The sequence below is a fragment of the Ammodytes marinus genome (genome assembly GCF_949987685.1).
Source record: "Ammodytes marinus genome assembly, chromosome: 4".
NCBI classification, from domain to species: domain Eukaryota; kingdom Metazoa; phylum Chordata; class Actinopteri; order Uranoscopiformes; family Ammodytidae; genus Ammodytes; species Ammodytes marinus.
The window spans coordinates 6,943,318-6,960,832 of NC_137233.1; the positions used below are offsets into that span (position 1 = coordinate 6,943,318).

The 17,515-nt window shown below is 40.7% G+C and overlaps 1 protein-coding gene across 11 annotated transcripts in view; it reads left to right on the plus strand.

Moving 5' to 3' along the window:
- Window positions 1-13,017: 13,017 nt before the first annotated feature.
- atp2b2 (ATPase plasma membrane Ca2+ transporting 2) overlaps window positions 13,018-17,515 on the plus strand; it is a gene marked incomplete at both ends in the record, with an annotated part of 61,800 nt that continues 57,302 nt past the window's right edge. For all 11 annotated transcript variants that reach the window (XM_080026048.1, XM_080026052.1, XM_080026053.1 and 8 more), the window contains one exon: window positions 13,018-13,216. In XM_080026048.1, the coding sequence (XP_079882174.1) occupies window positions 13,018-13,216 (199 nt within the window). The remainder of the gene's footprint in view (window positions 13,217-17,515) is intronic.

Consider the following 17,515-nt stretch of genomic DNA (forward strand, 5'->3'; position numbering starts at 1 on the left):
ACGCTCTGCGCTTGCGCGGGACGTAATGTCTCCATAACAGCAGGCGGCGCTAATCTGTATTGTGTCCCGAAAAAATACGGAAGCCGGAAATGATGGGACGGCTCTCTAGACCATAAACATAGATAGAAATACGTATTTATATTTATGGACCATAAAGAGCACAATTTTTAGCAGAGACTGTCGAGCATGGTGTCGAGCAGTCAACAAGGGTTGATGCATGTGAGTACTCGCTGAACGAAACAAACAAACACATTAAAACGATTGCTAACTGTTGTTAGCTGTTTGTGCTACCCGCCTCACTTCCGGGCTTCACTGATTCGCTAGCCCTCCACAAATCAAATTGCTCCAACTGAAAGACTGCCCGCCGCCGATCGGCTCAAAAGAAGCCCGACGACATCTACGACGACCGATTTCACGGCACACACCAAACAGATTCGTGTCCCCGCCCCCTCCCGACTCTACGACGGCGATTATCGGGCCGGTGTGTCCTGGCCTTAAGACTAAACTTAACTTGTGCCTCATGGTGGGGGAAAGTGAGACAGTGTCTCACTTTCCCCCACTGCATTTGGCTCACTTTCCCCCACAACCACAATTTGAGAAAAAACTACCTCTCTTAGCATTTCAGGCTAATCTTTAGCTAATATCATCACATGGTTTTTATATGTTGGTAGTTCATCAACACGTATGATAGAAGTTTTTCTACGTGAATATATTTGCTTTGGCACAACAGTTGATTAAGTTGACAGCAAGAACATTTACTTTTACATGCTAAATACCTATTTTGGTGAAAAAAACATGCTTACCACTCACCATGAGGTCCTCTCTTTCAGGGCCATGGGGAAATGAGAGGGGCTTGAAAACATATATCTCACATGACCAAAACATTTTTCCATTGCCTAGATACAGGGGGTGGCTCACATTACCCGATGCCTCAGATTCCCCCGTTCTCCCCTACGTACATTTATTTTATTGGGATTTTTTGTGATACACCAATACAAAGTGGCGCATCATTGTGAAGTGGAATGAAAATGAAACACGGTTTTAATTTTTTTTTATAAATAAAAAACTGAAAAGTGTGGCATGCAAAAGTATTCAGCCCCCTGAGTCAATGCTTTGTAGAACTACCTATCGCTGCAATTACAGCTGCAAATCTATTGGAGTATGTCTCTACCAGCTTTGTACATCTACATACTGATATTTATTGCCCATTCTTCTTTGCAAAATAGCTCAAACTACAGATTCAGCATCAGATTGGATGGAGAGCGTCTGTCAACAGCAATTTTCAAGCTTATGAGAAGAAGGCTACACAGGCGACCGACCGGGGGAGGCGGGCGCACATGCCAGCATTAGCGGCCGCTGTACACAGCACAGCCTGCCCTGGTCCTTATGAGAGGAAGGCTAGTGGCTACACATGCGAAAGAACGGGGGAGGCGGGCGCTTGACAGCATAAGCGGCCGCTGTACAGAGCCTGGTCCTTATGAGAGGAAGGCGAACGAGCGCCGGGGGGCGGATTACTCCGACTTCACGGAGAGTTTTTTCCAACTTCACACAACCACGGCATCACATTTATTACGGGCAGCCTCTTATAATAGGTCCATGTCAGCACCAAGGGAGGTGCACACAGTTTATTAACTAAAAGTCTATGTAAAGTAGGCTACATTTGTGAGTATTTTTTTATAAAATAAAACATAGACTACTATTATGGAGCAAAACCTGTTCTGCATTTAAAGTGTGGCTGCTATCTTCAGGGGGTTAGTGGTGATAAACAATTAGTAAGTGGTTGTAATGAGTCATAATTAGTGTTCTCAGTTTACAGATTAACAGAAGATGGAAAAAACTGTTTCCAAATAAAATAATTCTGGATACATTGTATGGGAGTGGAAGGATGTGGAATAATCAATACAATGTGCAAACTCTTTGCCATGTGCAAGTTTCAAATTGTTCCAATAGAAAGCACTAAAGAATATAAACAAGCTGTTGTTTCATGTAGCCTAATGCATCGTTAGTGCAGACACATTTTGCAGGGACTATTTAAATCATATTACTGGCGTGATGTTATGCAAAAAATAAATTAAATTGAGCATTTAGGATGTGCTCTAGAGGAGATTTGAAATATATAGAGATATATATCGTGTATCGAGATATAATAAAAAAATATCGAGATATTGATTTTAGCCCATATCGCCCAGCCCTATATCCTATCCTTTTCAGCAGCAACATGCATCCGGTGCAACCAGTGTTTTTCTAATTCTTATGATCCAGGTGAAAATTCAGTCTTTCATTTTGTTAGAATCTGACAGCATGGAGCATGATTGTGTGCATACACATGTGTAACATAGTGAAAGACAGTGATTAAGAGCCTTTATCTGTCTCCATTCCTAACCTTTAATTCATTACATATTTGGTTGGTTGCCTGGTGAGTGGTTAAAGAGGACATTTTATACTGATTTTCAGGTCTTTGTTTTTGTTTTTGGACTCCTATACAGCTTCTAAACACTGTTGACAACACAGTAAACTCGGTAGATCTGCGTGAATCGCTCTCTCTCTTTGGTGCACTTTCAGCTTTCTCTCTTAACATTCTGTGTAGGTCCTGTCCCCTCCCTAAACTGTGTAGTGGCATAAACGTATAGAGAAGTCCAGATCACAGTTACATCACCGTTAGTCGAAGTAAGAAATAACCTGCTGAAACCTTGTTTTCGTAGCGGTGAAGAGCCATCCGAAACAGCATGCAGGGCTCACGTCCAAATGCTCGTACCTCATTATTTGAGACTTTGGCATCCTTCAACATGACAATCCAACATCATAACAACATTTATAGGTCAGAAAATACGGAAAAGCATAATAAGAGCATAAGAAGCTTTTTGTGTCCTGCTGAGTGAGGACTTGTTTTACACATGGTAAAATTGGACATTGCCACATATAAACTTTTCAGTGTTTAAGGGTAATTTCATTCTCATTTACATTTAATATGCTCCAGTGAAATGCATTTGGCTCTGCTAGTATAAGATTGTGGGTTCTCTCACCAATACTTTATTGCTCAAATGATCAAATACAGAAGCAAGAAATACTGTGTGAAATCCAGTAAAGTCAGAGATATCCGCTTCAATCATGTTATCAAGAGCTTACACTGAGATGACATGTGGCATATCTATATTGGCATTGTCAAAATGGCACAGGTGTGGTCCAAAAAACAAACCAAAAGAAAACACATTGCTTGCAGTTTTTTGTACTCGTCAGAATATTCAGCAGGCATGCAAACTCGTCACCTTTCTGCGAAATTCGCCGTTTTGGAAACGAAATTGACCATCTATGTCAGGGGTGTCCAAACTTTTTTGACTGAGGGCCACATACAGAAAAATCTACGAAGGGCCGGGCCACTTTGCAAAAATAACACATTTATCAGGACATGTAGCTGCTCTGATGTTTAGTTTCATAGTGTCTTTGTAAATTGTAATCCTTCTTCACGGCAACACTTTCCTTGCACATTAAACAGACACATTTCCCCTCTTGTTTATATGCCGATGATACACCCAGTGTTTTCTGCCTTTGCGTCCAATGTCCAGCAGGATGAAAATAGTATCCAGCCGAGGTCCCGACCCTCCTAGGGGGATCCGGGGGTATGCCCCCCCCGGGAGATTTTTTTAAAGTTTTTAAAGTGAAATGCATGAATCTGGTGCACTTTGAGAGGGAAATTAAGAGGCTAAGGATGAAGAATTTTGTATGAAAAAAAATGGAGACACTGTGGTCAGATGAATTAGAAGCTATTGGAGAAGGACACATAGATTTTCCATATTAATATTAATTTAAAATAAAATATTATGCAGGGTCCTCTGGGATGGGCTTGTTGCTCTTTTTCTTTTATGGGACATATTTCTCTGTAATATGATGAGTGCATTTAAATTATTTAAAAATTACATATTACATTATATTTTTAAAATGTGCCACAGGCCAATCAATCAGTGTTTGACACCCCTGCACTAGTGGGTTAACTAAGAATTTTTTTTTTTCAAAGGGCCATATTACATTATATTTTTAAAATCGGCCGCGGGCCAATAAAAAGCGGGCCCGCGGGCCGTAGTTTGGACACCCCTGATATATGTGATTCGTGGAGATCCGTTGAGAAAATATTTTGGGAGGGGAAGGAGGGTGGGGTGGGTCTGATGGCCAGCACTGTGTGTGTGTGTGTGTGTGTGGTGTGGAGCATGGACCTATTAAGAAAGTGGAGTGACCTAGTGACTAACTATGATTGACGGATGTTAACTCCTATCATATGAGCTTTGACGGTCATTTGGCCAATCATAGGCCTTTCACACCGCCGCAAAATCGGCGCTAGTTCTGGGCTTGTTCGGAGTTAGAGCCAGTGTTTTGGTTTCACACCGCCAGAGAGCCTGCTCCGGGCCGTAAAAACCGGGGGAACTCATACCCCAGGATTGAGCAGGGTTTGATAAGAACTGCTTGCGCGAACGGCTGGGGGAGGGATTATCCTGACCAACCAGAGCAACTCAAACCTCATGCCCGCCATATTTAAAAACACCGCTACTACGAGACGTAAACATAACATAATTACCGAACGTAGTGATCAAATTGACCGGCGAGAATACGCTGTATGGGTCCTGTTTGCTTAAGAAAGCAAAGCGAGAGCCAACAAGTGTAAAAATAAGACGTATTCGCCGCTGTTGTTGTGCTTAAAGCTAGCGGTAGCTTTAGCGTTAGCCACAAGAGCAGCGGCGTCGGGTGACGTACACACACGTTTACAGTGACGTCATGACGTTGCTCTCTTGCCGGCTCCATGGCTGTCTCCGGTCGATGTGAAACCAACCGGTTCATAACTGGGATAAGGCTGTAACCAGTTTTGAACTGACCCCAACACCAGCCTGGAACTGACTCTTGGTTCATTTTGGTGTGAAAGGCCTATCAGAAACAGTGTTTGTCATTGAGGGACGGTGACATCAGTCAGTCAGAGCGTCTGCAGGGAAGTTTATATTTTTTTTCTCTCCGAGTCATCGGAGCGTTCAAGTAGCCGCAGCCGCAGTACTATTATTTGACCGTGTTAATGTGCCTACTCGGTTTATGTGAATCACTTTTTAAATTAATTCACGGAGTTTGCCAACCGTTGTTTTACATAATTTGCATTGCTTTATGCGCGCGATAAGGAATAGTAATTTTGTACTGGGATGTTATTTGCAAACTGTGTTTAATATTACTTAATGTTTCTAAAATAGCTGATTAACTATATGTGCTACAACATGGGCTGATAAAATTACTCTTTAAATGTTGTACTTTCAAGTTATAAGCTCAGATGCTAAAGTCATTAGACTATTGCTACTCTTCTCCTCTACTCTCCCCCCTACTCTCCTTTCTTCCCTCATAGCACACTTAGCTTGCATGTGTTGAATTTAATTAGACCAATAACTCCCTCATGATTTCTACAGGCTAATCTGGAGCAAGGAGAGAGCCAGGGCACTTTTTTACTTTCTGTCTTCAGTGACCTTGCAGCAGCAGGTTGTGTGGGTGGGTGGGTGGGTGGAAGTGTGTGTGGGTGGTGGGGGATGCACATAGCATGCATTTGTGTACTGGCATGGCGTATGTGATCTCGGGCAGTTGTTACATTAAAATATATCCATCAATGTGTCTATGGCTTAAATGCTTAATATAATTTAAAGCTTTTATCAGTATACCATATGTATTAGTATACATACTAAAGACAAACAAACCCTTTGTCCCATTGTGATATGCTTATTCAGTCCTGGTTGTTAAGACCTAAACAATAACAGTAAAGCTGGGGCTAGTTCTATATAAAACAATTGTAAAAATGTGTTCTGGTGGACCGTGTCCACCGGTTGACTCTTTTGAGCCATTTCTTTTGTTTTATTAACAGTTAGAAATATGTATTCTACTGAAATACTGCAATTTGTTTTACACCATTTCTATTCCTGGTTAACTCCCAGTAGATTGCTGAATTCAAACCTTTTCTTTTTTTTCTACTGTCCTATTTTCAGTGAAACCTTGAAAACCAGTATCAGTTCTTATCTTCCTGTGCCTGAACCAACGGTTGTTCTCGCAAAACAATGGCACAAATGCATCACCAGATGTATTGCTAGCTGTTGTTGTAGAGATTAGTTCTGCATGCTTGGTGGCACCTTATGACAGTTTGTGTACCGATTCTTCACATGTCAACCCTCAACCCAGCAAATATCCTAACAGGGCTCTAATGTCCCCCTGTAGGAAGGCTTTATTTAACAAACCACTACCAGGCAGGCGAGCATACAAGAGGCAAGAAGGCAAAGCAGTTTGAAGCAAGAACAGGCAGACAGCCAGGATAATTTATTCAAATGCAAGTAGGGAAAGTGGCAGAAATAAAAGCATTTGTACATAAGAGTTGTTTGACACAAACATTAAGAGAGGCTATAAACAAATGTGTTAATGGACAAACAGTCTACAACATGTGACTCTTTGGGATTATATAATATTATGATTTCAAATCACATCTATATTGTCGATTTGATTTTTGAAAAGTTTAGAATTTTAGAATTTTAGTTGAAAAAACAAGATTTCTCCCTAGGATAGCTTGGTCAGTGTTTCCCCTAACATTGTCTACTTGTTGGCAATGCAGTGGGCTGCAGTCCGGCAATGCTGTAAACCTAGGGGAAACACTAGTTCAACAACTTCCTGTATTAGGCAATTGGTAGTTTGCAAAGCTATGCTTTCAAAGTAGCTTCCCAACCACTGCTTATATCACTCAGTGCCTCATACTCTAACCCAGTCATCTCACAGCTAGCATATCATCACCATTTCACACTTTTTCGCTTCTCAATCTCACTCTGCAGTGACACACATCAACCCCTGCAGCTAGGGTTGCCTGCCTTTTCTTCAAAACCGCCTCACATCTAAAAGCAGACATAAGAAAGTACACACATACATACCCATGAATATATGTATTTGTACCTGTCTATTTCTCCCTCTCCATCTGTCTGACTCATCAGACTCTCTTTTTCCCCTTTCCACTTGATCTTTTCCTCAGCCTATGAGTTGGAGCTGCAGTCCTTTTCGAGCTCCTGCATTGGTTTCCAAAATAACCTTTTTATTCTCTTTGCTGTCTGTTACTTATCATGACAGCTGAATTCAACCCAATTAGAGAGCAGTGATGGTTAGCTGAAACGAGGCTCTCCGTTTGGTTGTTAAATAACAATTCACCTCAGACACAGTGTCAGTTGACTCGTCTTTCCCCTCTTTCTGGGTATGTGTGTCTGTGCACTTGGATATTGCAGTGCAGTATTGCAATGCAGCTGCTGTCTCATGTTTATGTGGGTTTGGGGATTCCCTGAATATCATGCAACTGCTTCTCCCGTGTAGCTGACTAGTTAATTTCTAAATTTGTTTTGTAGCTTTAGACATGCACAAAGTTTGCCTTCATTTTTGTGATGTCTGTATGTGATACCTAGAACCAATCAGTGATGTGACTAAAACACACAATCCGCAAGTTTCCTCTGGTAAACATGGAGTAATCAGCTCATTCACAATCAAATACACAAATACATCCAAAAATGCTATGTACGTAAATAATCATTTTAACATTCCCTCAATATTGATGTTTTGATAAGGCTATTTTGTTATTTTGCTTGACTGTGTGCTTTGTCCTGTGTATACTTATTGTGTCCATTGTATTGGGACCATGCTGTTGTCATATAATGTAATAATCACAGAGGTCCAGGTGTGCAGGGAGGCCCTCTCACCAGTAAAGTGTCCTGCACTACGTTTTGTCACAGGCAGGGGGGGCCGTGTGCCAGGGCTGCTGGTAGTTGTGTGGTGCAGTGGGCACAGCTCATACCTCAGCTCTGCCTCACTGTGCCCAAGGACATTTTGAGACAGACACAAGGAGAATGCACATGGTTTCTCTGTGGAGCACAGCAAACTACCCACTGCTTGTCAGACGAGCAACTTTAAATCAAAGCAAAGGCAGAAATCAGGGCATTGTTTTATCACTAACGGTGTTCTAAATAATCACAGAGCAGAACAAAGAGACCCAGCAGGCGAATCACTGGCCACAAAACATTGAGAATATCAAGCCAAATGTAAAATCGATGCTAAGACAGAATGTGCATTATTGTATCGGACAGAATGTGTGGATAAGTAAATCCTGAAGATGAATAGAGGGAGACCATCAAGAGACATTTACATAAAGTTGGGATGATGGATTTGTTTTTGTACACTGTACAATCTAACCTAGAATGTGAAAGTTAAGCTGAATGCCCTAAAATGAAACCAATGGAAAATATTATATACAACGTAATACAGGACAACATCTTGTAAGCATTAGTAGTTGCATAACATTATTAGAAATTATTGACTTTATGATGCAATAGCAACAACACTGTAATAGCACAAGTACGATTGCAGGATTTTGCAGTGGCAGTAGCACATTTTTTTCTTAATGTGTTCTTACTTAAATAAATAAAAATGTAACTGTTTAGTTAAATGGTCAAACAAAAATACATAAAGTGACTTGTTAACAAAAAACACTATCACTAATGTTTTCACAACATGTTGCGCCCCCCAGTCCTGGGCTGTACCAATTGTTTGTTGCTGCTCCATTGGCTTTATGTCAATAGCACTATTTGAATCCCTCTTTATTTTTTATGTATTTATTTATTTTTTGGTCATACGGCAAACCCTTTCCAGTAGTTTGGTCAGATGGCCTTAACATCTGGCCATGGAGCTTCATATTTTAATTTGGATGGATCCCATATGGTGTTCAAGTTCATAAAGTCTAATTAAGTGTTCTTGCACTTGCTGTTAATTATTGCAAAATCTACACTTTTTCTCCTTGAGTGTTTTATCATATGTAATTCATTACTCTCTGTCAAGCCATGGGGAGCATGCCAACAATTATACAAACGTACTGGCAAGTAGACAGGGAGGTAGACTGAAGAATAGCACAGCAGGGAAGTGTTTTAGTTACATACAGAAACGCAGGCAAGCAGAAACCGACGGGGCGTTGCAGAGTTGGAAATACTGGAAAAGATTATTTTGTAGGATGCTTACAAAATCATTAAGAGCTCCATATCATCAACATTTGAGGAAAAGGTAGTTGCTCACCCTTTATATTCAAACTATTGTACTGAAATGAAGAAGAAGCATTTTGACACACTGCCTTCATCATGGTTTTATCTGTGAACACACACAAACACCATAACAGGCTAGGAAAGAGGAAACCAATAGTGTTTGTACATATGTGTATTGTGTATGCATGTTTTTGTGTGTGTTAAATGCTATACGATGGGGAGCATCACATGCTTTGAAATGGAACAGACAGAGATATTTCTTACCCTTTTCCTGCCTTTTTATACAGTTTTGACTATAGTTTTGTACAGCTCTTAGCCTTATCCTTACTCATACTTTTATCCCACTTCGTCTCTTACTTTCCTCTATCTTTCAACTTTTGTCTTTGGCTATCTACCTTCTCTCTCTCCGCTTCATCTGTATTTTCTACTCATCTCCCTACCTCCCACCTCTTAATCTCTCCCACTCCTCTGCATATACTCGTAATTTAAACACGCTTGAATCAAACTCATAGTTTTTTATACAATGTATTTTGTTCTTTAAGTCTTAAACTGTATATTATAGAGGGTACAATATGCATAATTCACCTTTTTGTGTGTGTCCAGACTAGAGTAATTGTATCAACACCTAGGTGACGGTGAGGCATCTTAATATGTATTTCAAATACTTGTATTTTTCATCCAGTATCATGACCTGCTCTGGGTCAAGTTGGTTTTCCATTATCTTCAATTTATAACTTCAGACCTGCAAAGAAAAGCTAGTAGAATTGAAAAACAGAATTAATTTTGCTGTAATTTGCAGTAGACCACAATACTCCACTTGATTAACCATCCAGACACACACACACACACACACACACACACACACACACACACACACACACACACACACACACACACGCACACACACACACACACACGCAAACACACACACACACACACACACACACACACCCTTTTTTTTTTTTTTTTTTTTAAGGCTGGCACACAATGTACTATCAAAACTGACTGGAGCTGATCAGCAGAAGAGGGGGGCAGAATACAAGTTTAGACTGTAGCGTTTTAATGTCTCTGATGTCGTCAGAGTGGGTCCAGAGGGTGTCCTCGATCCTCAAGGTAGTAGTAGTATGATACCCCTCCTTTCTGGTCAGAAATTTGAGTGATGAATTAATCGGGGCCATAACTGGCAGGGATGCATAACTGTAAATTCTTCTGTCAGACTTTTCCTTGATTTATTACTTGATTTATCTTCCCAATTCAACGCTCAACCAGAATTCTAAGCCTCCAAGGAATTACTCATGTAAAGTAAAATGACCTCAATATTGTACTTAAGTGCAGTACTTTTGTTTGTTGGGTTGCACTTGTACATGTGACATTTCCAATGTTATCTAAATGTGTCCCTCCAGTAAATTCTGGAGCTCATTAGCAGCCAGCACTGGTTCCTGTAGAGTTACAGATGTGTATCTCTGTGGATGTCTCACTATCCTGCTGTGACAAGGTTGATGCCATGCTGTTCTCCACCACACAATTGTATTTCGTACTGGTCGCATGTATGTATCATCATGGTTGATTTTGGCGGCTTTTAAAGAACTGTATGTCAATTCCCTTACAAATAAGCAAAAAATGCAACATAACTAACCTATGTTGTGACTTTATATTTCAGTGTGCCAGAAGCTGGTTTTACAACATTCCTATGATTGCTGTACTGTAGTTATTTTGTATGCTTTTAACTGAATACATCTAGAGTATACAGGTGGCCCCTACTGTACTCTTGTCACATTCAATATTTTTGGCGCATTGCTTCCTGTCGCCCAATGAGGCAACAATGAGCCGCAACATACTTTTTAGGGCTGCTTAAAATACTCTCTAGAGCTCCAAATGTTGACAAAACCATGGCTGTTTGAGTAAGTCTTGCCCTATATGGCTCAATTGTTTTGGGATATTACCTAACATGTCTTGTATTGAACTGTAAATGTGTTCTCCTTTAAATATTTATATATTCAGTAGGAACAAATGTGCTTTGGCTGAGTGCCAGACAGTATGAATAGTATAGCTGCACTATCCAACTGTTGGTGTTGGTCTTTGACTGGGATTTGTTACAAAAAAAAGGAAAAAATACAGACCCCAGTCTCATCTTTCGACTTCTAATACAGACCCCAGTCTCATCTTTCGACTTCTAACACTTAATTTACTTTTAATGTGAACTGGTCACAGACCATGACATTTCTACTAAATTGCAGTGTAAGAAATTAAAACCTTAGAAGTGTCTTCTCTGAGCAGAGTGTAGTTTTAAGGTGAAAAGGTGGGACATACTGCGTAAATCCAGAAAAATTAACGTTTCGGTACTAGACATTCATCAGGCAAAAATGTAGGTTTTACATGGTGTGAAATCCCTGCCTGGCTGTCGGTGATTTGATTTTGCGCTGGACCCAACCACTGTTTGGCACTGTTAACTTCCTCCAAAGATTTTGGCACCAATCACAAACAGGCCTTCTCCGCAGGCGTGCTACAAGCGGGCTTAACACGATGACCACAGTGAAGCGACGGTGATCATTGTTCTGATTGGTTGAAGGTCTATCCAATTGCATCCAGAGGCATTTTGATCAAAGTCCGTTGATCACGCCTCTTCAATGTCGGAAATGAGGCTGCTGATTCCAGACCCATGCTCAATCTTTAATAAAATTTAGCTGGTGGTAGCCAGGCTATTGAAATCCTTATTGTTGGGAATTTATCAACAGCAGGCAGAGAGGAGTGGACCATTGGGATAGAGTGAATGCAAAGAAGAGGTCAGATACTGTAGAATGAGATAGCTAGTGGTGAGATAGCAGCAGAAGCTTCACAGCTCCGCCCATCCTCCCGGTGACAGCGCAGCGTTACATGTTGCCTCTCCGCTTTGTCGTCAGAGCAGACCTAGCCTCCCGCCCGCGCACAACTCTGCTCTGCTCTGCACCAGAAAGGAGCATCCTTTTTTCTCTGCCCTCCCTCTCTTTCCTATCCTATCCTATCCTCCCTCGCTCTCTCTCTCTCGCCCCACTCTCTATTTCTCTCTCTCTCTCTCTCTCTCTCTCTCTCTCTCTCTCTCTCTGTGTCCTCAGAATGAGGTGAGCAGCAGCAGCAGTAGATAGAGACAGCAGAGCCACAGTTACTGCAGAAGCCGCAAGAGGCTGTCCTTCAGCCGCCGTGCACCATCTACCACTGCATTCACCCCTGTCCTGAGAACGCACCGCTCATTCGTGTGCTCTCGTTGTCTCTCCCTCCTCTTTCACGCTCTGTCTGTCTTCTTTGAATTCATTTCTCGAATTCATCCCTCCCTCTGTATCTCTCTCTCTTTCTCTCTCTCTCTCTCACTCTCTCTCTCTCTCTCTCTCTCTCTCTCTCTCTCTCTCTCTCTCTCTCTCTCTCTAGCAGTGATGGGGAAGACCACCATGTAGAGACAGAGAGGCAGCGGAGGCAACAGCAAAATAGCAGCAATGGGAAGCCACACATGGAGAGGGTCTGGACTGCAGCCGTGGTGAGCCTGAGACCTACAGGACTTGCAACCAGCATCATTGCCCTTCTCAGGACCTGACCACTGGGGCTGTCCAACGCTCACCTGGATGCTCCCCACTTGTGTTCCGTCATCCCCTCGTTTCCTCGTTCTCTGCTGCTCTTTCTCCTCTTCTTCTGTTTCTTCTCTTTGATGGTTGTTGGTCTACTGATATCTGACACTCTTTCCTGAGACAGCAAAGCTGCTTATCGATTTATACCATTGGATTTTCCCCCCCTTTTCATCCAGTCTCTCTGCCTACTTCACTAACAAGGGGCATTCCTTTTTCCCATTTCTGGTTGTTGATGCCTGCTTGATACCTATTTTGGATTGTTTTGAATGAGACTGAACTCAGCTTTCTGTTCCTCAAGCTTTTGATTGATCAATAAGCAATAACAAACACTAATCTAACTGACTTGACAAGCTGACATCATGGGGGACATGTCCAACAGCGATTTTTATGCCAAGAACCAAAGAAACGAGGGCAACCATGATGCAAGCTTCGGCATCTCGCTCATGGAACTGCGCTCGCTCATGGAGCTGCGTGGCACAGAGGGGGTGGTCAAGCTCCAGGAGGACTACGGGGGCGTAGAGGGACTGTGCAAACGACTGAAAACCTCACCCACGGAAGGTGAGTCCCTATGCTTGTCTGTCTGTGTGTGTGTGTGTGTGTGTGTGTGTGTGTGTGTGTGTGTGTGTGTGTGTGTGTGTGTGTGTGTGTGTGTATGTGTATGTGTATGTATATGTGCATGTGTGTTTTTGTGCACACACACACACTAGTGTGTATCGTATGAAGGATCTCATCTTGAGGAATGTGCTCTACTACTGTATGCTGAGCCGATTATAAGATTCTTGGTAGATTTTCCTTGTATTTACTGTAGGTGTGGATATGGACCATTCTTTCCTTGGCACAACTGCGCTATTCAAGATAAAATCATAAAGCATAGACATTTACAAACCCTGTAAAGCACCTGAAGAAATGCATAAGCACAGCATGACAACAGCAGAAAGGGGATGGAGTCTTGTTTGAAGGGACTAATGAAAATGCTTCCAAGCCAGCTAGTGTGAGACCTGTTTAGTATGCATAGAAATCTCTCAGGACAGTTTAGCCCCCCTAAACCCCACCTTTCCCCCACACAAGCCCCCCAACCCTCCCTTGTCATTCTGCCATCCTGTCAGCCAATCAGCTGTAGCCTTATTAAGGAGCAGGTCTCTGGGGCAACATGGTAGAGGTTTTTGCCATGTGGAATGTGATGTGGCATCTGCAAAAAAAAAAGTGGAATGAAAATGCAAAAAAAAACAATAATAAAAACAGATTATTTAATTATTTCCTGTTGAACCATGGGAAAATACATTAAATATTTAATTAATTTGGCGCAAAGTTTTGGTAATTCCAGAATCCCCTCATGTAAACCTATCCAATTCAAGTCATAATATCCTTATTAAGGTATTCAAATATGTATACATCAGACACCTTTTTCAAGAATGTCCCAACTATTATTTCTATATTCCATGAAAGGCAACGTTTATTTACCTTTCATGGAATTAATAATAACCTAGATGAAAAAACAATGTGCAGGAGCTTCCTTTGAAGTTTTTCAGCACTCTTCTCCAACACACCTCTAATATATTCAGGTGTGCAGAGATCATTTTAAACACAAATTGCGTAAAACTAGGATTGTCTTTTGCTTCATCACCAGCTACAATACAGCAAGCATTTAAACATCTGTGTATTGAATATACTGTATAGCAGTAATGAAATATTCAATCCTCTGATACAGAGAACATTGACCAGTATTCATATTGTGTCATATGTGTGATATCAGATACCTTGTGGGCTTATAGTCACAGAAAATTGTGTTTCCTGGTCTTTTCATTCAGTAGCACATCTTCTTGGACAGCTGGTCGTAATACTTGCAGCAAGATGAGAGCAAAGTCATAGATTCATTGTGAGAATAATGTCCCAATGCACAGAGTTGAATGACAAAAATCAAAATCAGATGCAATAGAATTAAAACACTGATGAGCAGAAATATGAGGTACCTATTGCTCATCACCATGTTTGCAACTTCAGTGTGAAACAATGCCTTTCATTTGGCAAATTAGTAATCAGCTAGTAAAGAGCAATACAAATTCTATGTAATTAATGTTTAGGCTAATATATATGTAAATGCAGTGATCTGCTGGCTGAATTATTCAAAACAATACATGTATGTATTTATCTTGGGGCGTGTATTGGATTTATGAGAATTAATTTTGTATCTTGGACAGCACTTTGTTTGCATGAATGAGTTGTTTTCATGTTGTAGTTTGTCAACATTTTTCGTGGTCAAAGCCATCTAATAAGTCCCTATGTTTTGGTTGAGTTATTGCACTACTGCTAGGAAGCAGGGTGGTTCCCTTCTTGCATCCCTGCCCATAATCATTAATTCTTATAATTAATTATTGTATCGCTCAGTGGAACATTCACTGAGTGGAAACTGAGTAATTTTATCAAGTGCTGTTTACATTAGTGATCCCAGGTGTTTCTATGTTTTAGCTGTGTTGGTCCCCTCGGGTGCTGTGTGACATATGTTACCTCAGAAATATGATCTCAGTAATTATCCTTGAAGGTATTCTATTGCTTGCTGTCATCATATGTTGTGTGTGTAATGTGTACGTGTCCCAGAGGCTTGCATCTGATGGTAAGGGGCCCTGGGCACGCTTGACCAGTTAACCCCGTACACTGTCCCTTATACCAGCGTTTTGACATGATACTAATAGTTCCTGAATGGCTATAGGTCATTATGCAGCATACATGCAATTATCCAAGTATAGAAATGCAACCAGTGAAGAGGTGGCTTTCATGACCACTTGCATTTAGATGTACATTAGTACATCTCCTGCTACACTGTTGCTACAGTACATGATTCTGTAAAATTAAGAAAAAATGCAGCAAGTAGTGGCGCATCAGACAGTCATTGGAGAGGGTGTTTATACTGTATGGTATAACTAATAAGAAATGCAAGTTATATATGACTGAGGGTTAGAGTAAATGTACTCAATGGAATTACAAGTACATACATTGGAGAATACATTAAATAATGAGGGGGTCTACAGTAACTCCCCTACTGTAATACACAGTACGAAAATTATTGCTACAAAAAACAGAATAGCCCATAATATACAAAATATTTGGTTTGGGGGAAAACTATCTCTTGTTATAAGAGAGGCTTAACTGATACTAATGGGTTAACATTTTTCTATACATGGATTTATGTTTAAACATCATTATACCCAGAAAGACAAATTCCTGTATTTACCATCATACATGACCATGATGTTGAAATAAGTGTATATTGTCTAATTCTATAATATGCCTGTATTCTCCGTTCGTACCCCTCAATTGACTAAATAGCCTGCTGTTTTCATGTACTGTATACCTGAACCCAGGCTGTAGTTACCTATGAGTTGCCTTGTAGGTTACTGTGGGGTGAAGAAGCTAGCGTTTCTCTCAAGCAGCCAGCGGGTGAATGGCATGAGTCATTCAGGGGCCAGATGGGATGTCAGAATATGACCTGCTTCCCTCAAGATGGGAGGAAAGACAGTTGGTGGGTGCTCACAGTCTAACCATTTTCTCAAGAGACTGTAGAGAGCTACAGCACATTGGTAGGTCCTTCTGGGGTAGGGAGCAAGGAATCGTTAGATTGTTCTGGGCAGAGCTGTTTCTTGAGGTTTGGGAGGATGAAGAGGTGCTTAGGGCATCAATAGTCTTTGATGTTGTGAGAAAGGGAGGGTAGGAGGGCACTTAGTGAGGACATGCGGGAAAAGAGGAGCAAATATAGATATGTGTGGAAATATTATGAACGAGAAGTCTGTCAACCTCATAAAAACTGCATGGGTAAGCTTTTCAGGCAATTTAAATAGGACTGAAAAAGTGTGTAAAAATCTTTATGCTTAGTTGTATATAATGCTTGGATAAGCTGTGAAGGTAGTATTAAGATCCAAAACAGGGTCTGTACAGCACCCCGTACTTTTTATACCATTTAGTTATTTTATGATTTTACACACCAAGGAGATGCAATTAAGTGCTATATTGTGCATGCTGAAGAGAGATAGCACTACATATTAATTAATACTGAAGGAAACTAGAATAAGCAATAGGAATTCAATCTCAAGAGTAAAATACAGGAATTAGCTATTTTATCCCCAACCAACCAATATGGCTCCGTTTCATATCTGTTTAATTTTTTGCCCTCTACATATCACGTCTCATGGTCATATACACACACTTCCTCCATCACCTACAAATCTCCCTCAATATCACCTTTCCCTAACTTTCAGTTTTGGTTTAAGTCCATAGCACTTGCTTACCAATATTAAACACGCCAAACTATTCATAAATATGAATGATAATCCAAAAGTATACATAAGATTTACATTTCTAAGTATCTACATGCTGAATTTCATGGTAAATGGCAATGTTTGATTTTCTATATTTTCTAATTGAAACATTTAAGAATTTTCAATTTGCTATACTGTAGGTGCAATTTAAGACTGATTGACCTCTTTTCGATAGCAACAGAAGCTGAGGCTCATGGTGTTTAAGCATTAAGAAAGTCGAATTTCTCTGAATCTATAGAATTATAAGATTATTGCCTATATGCTATATGCTATAGGAAGATTTATATGTTTTATATTAGATTTTTAAGTGTCCACCTAAACCTTTAAAAACAAAATGTAGAATGGAAACTAGCAAAATATAATTTCCTCACACTTTCCAACTGTATTATGGATGTCTTTTCGCTTCAAACGTATCTTTGTCCTACCCCTCCATCCTATGCATCACCACACCTCACCTCTTCTCTTTTTCTCTCTTCTGCTCTAATTTCTATTTTGGTGTTCCGGTCGGTCGCTGGTTTCCCAGTGGGCCAGTGTACAGAGTAGCCTA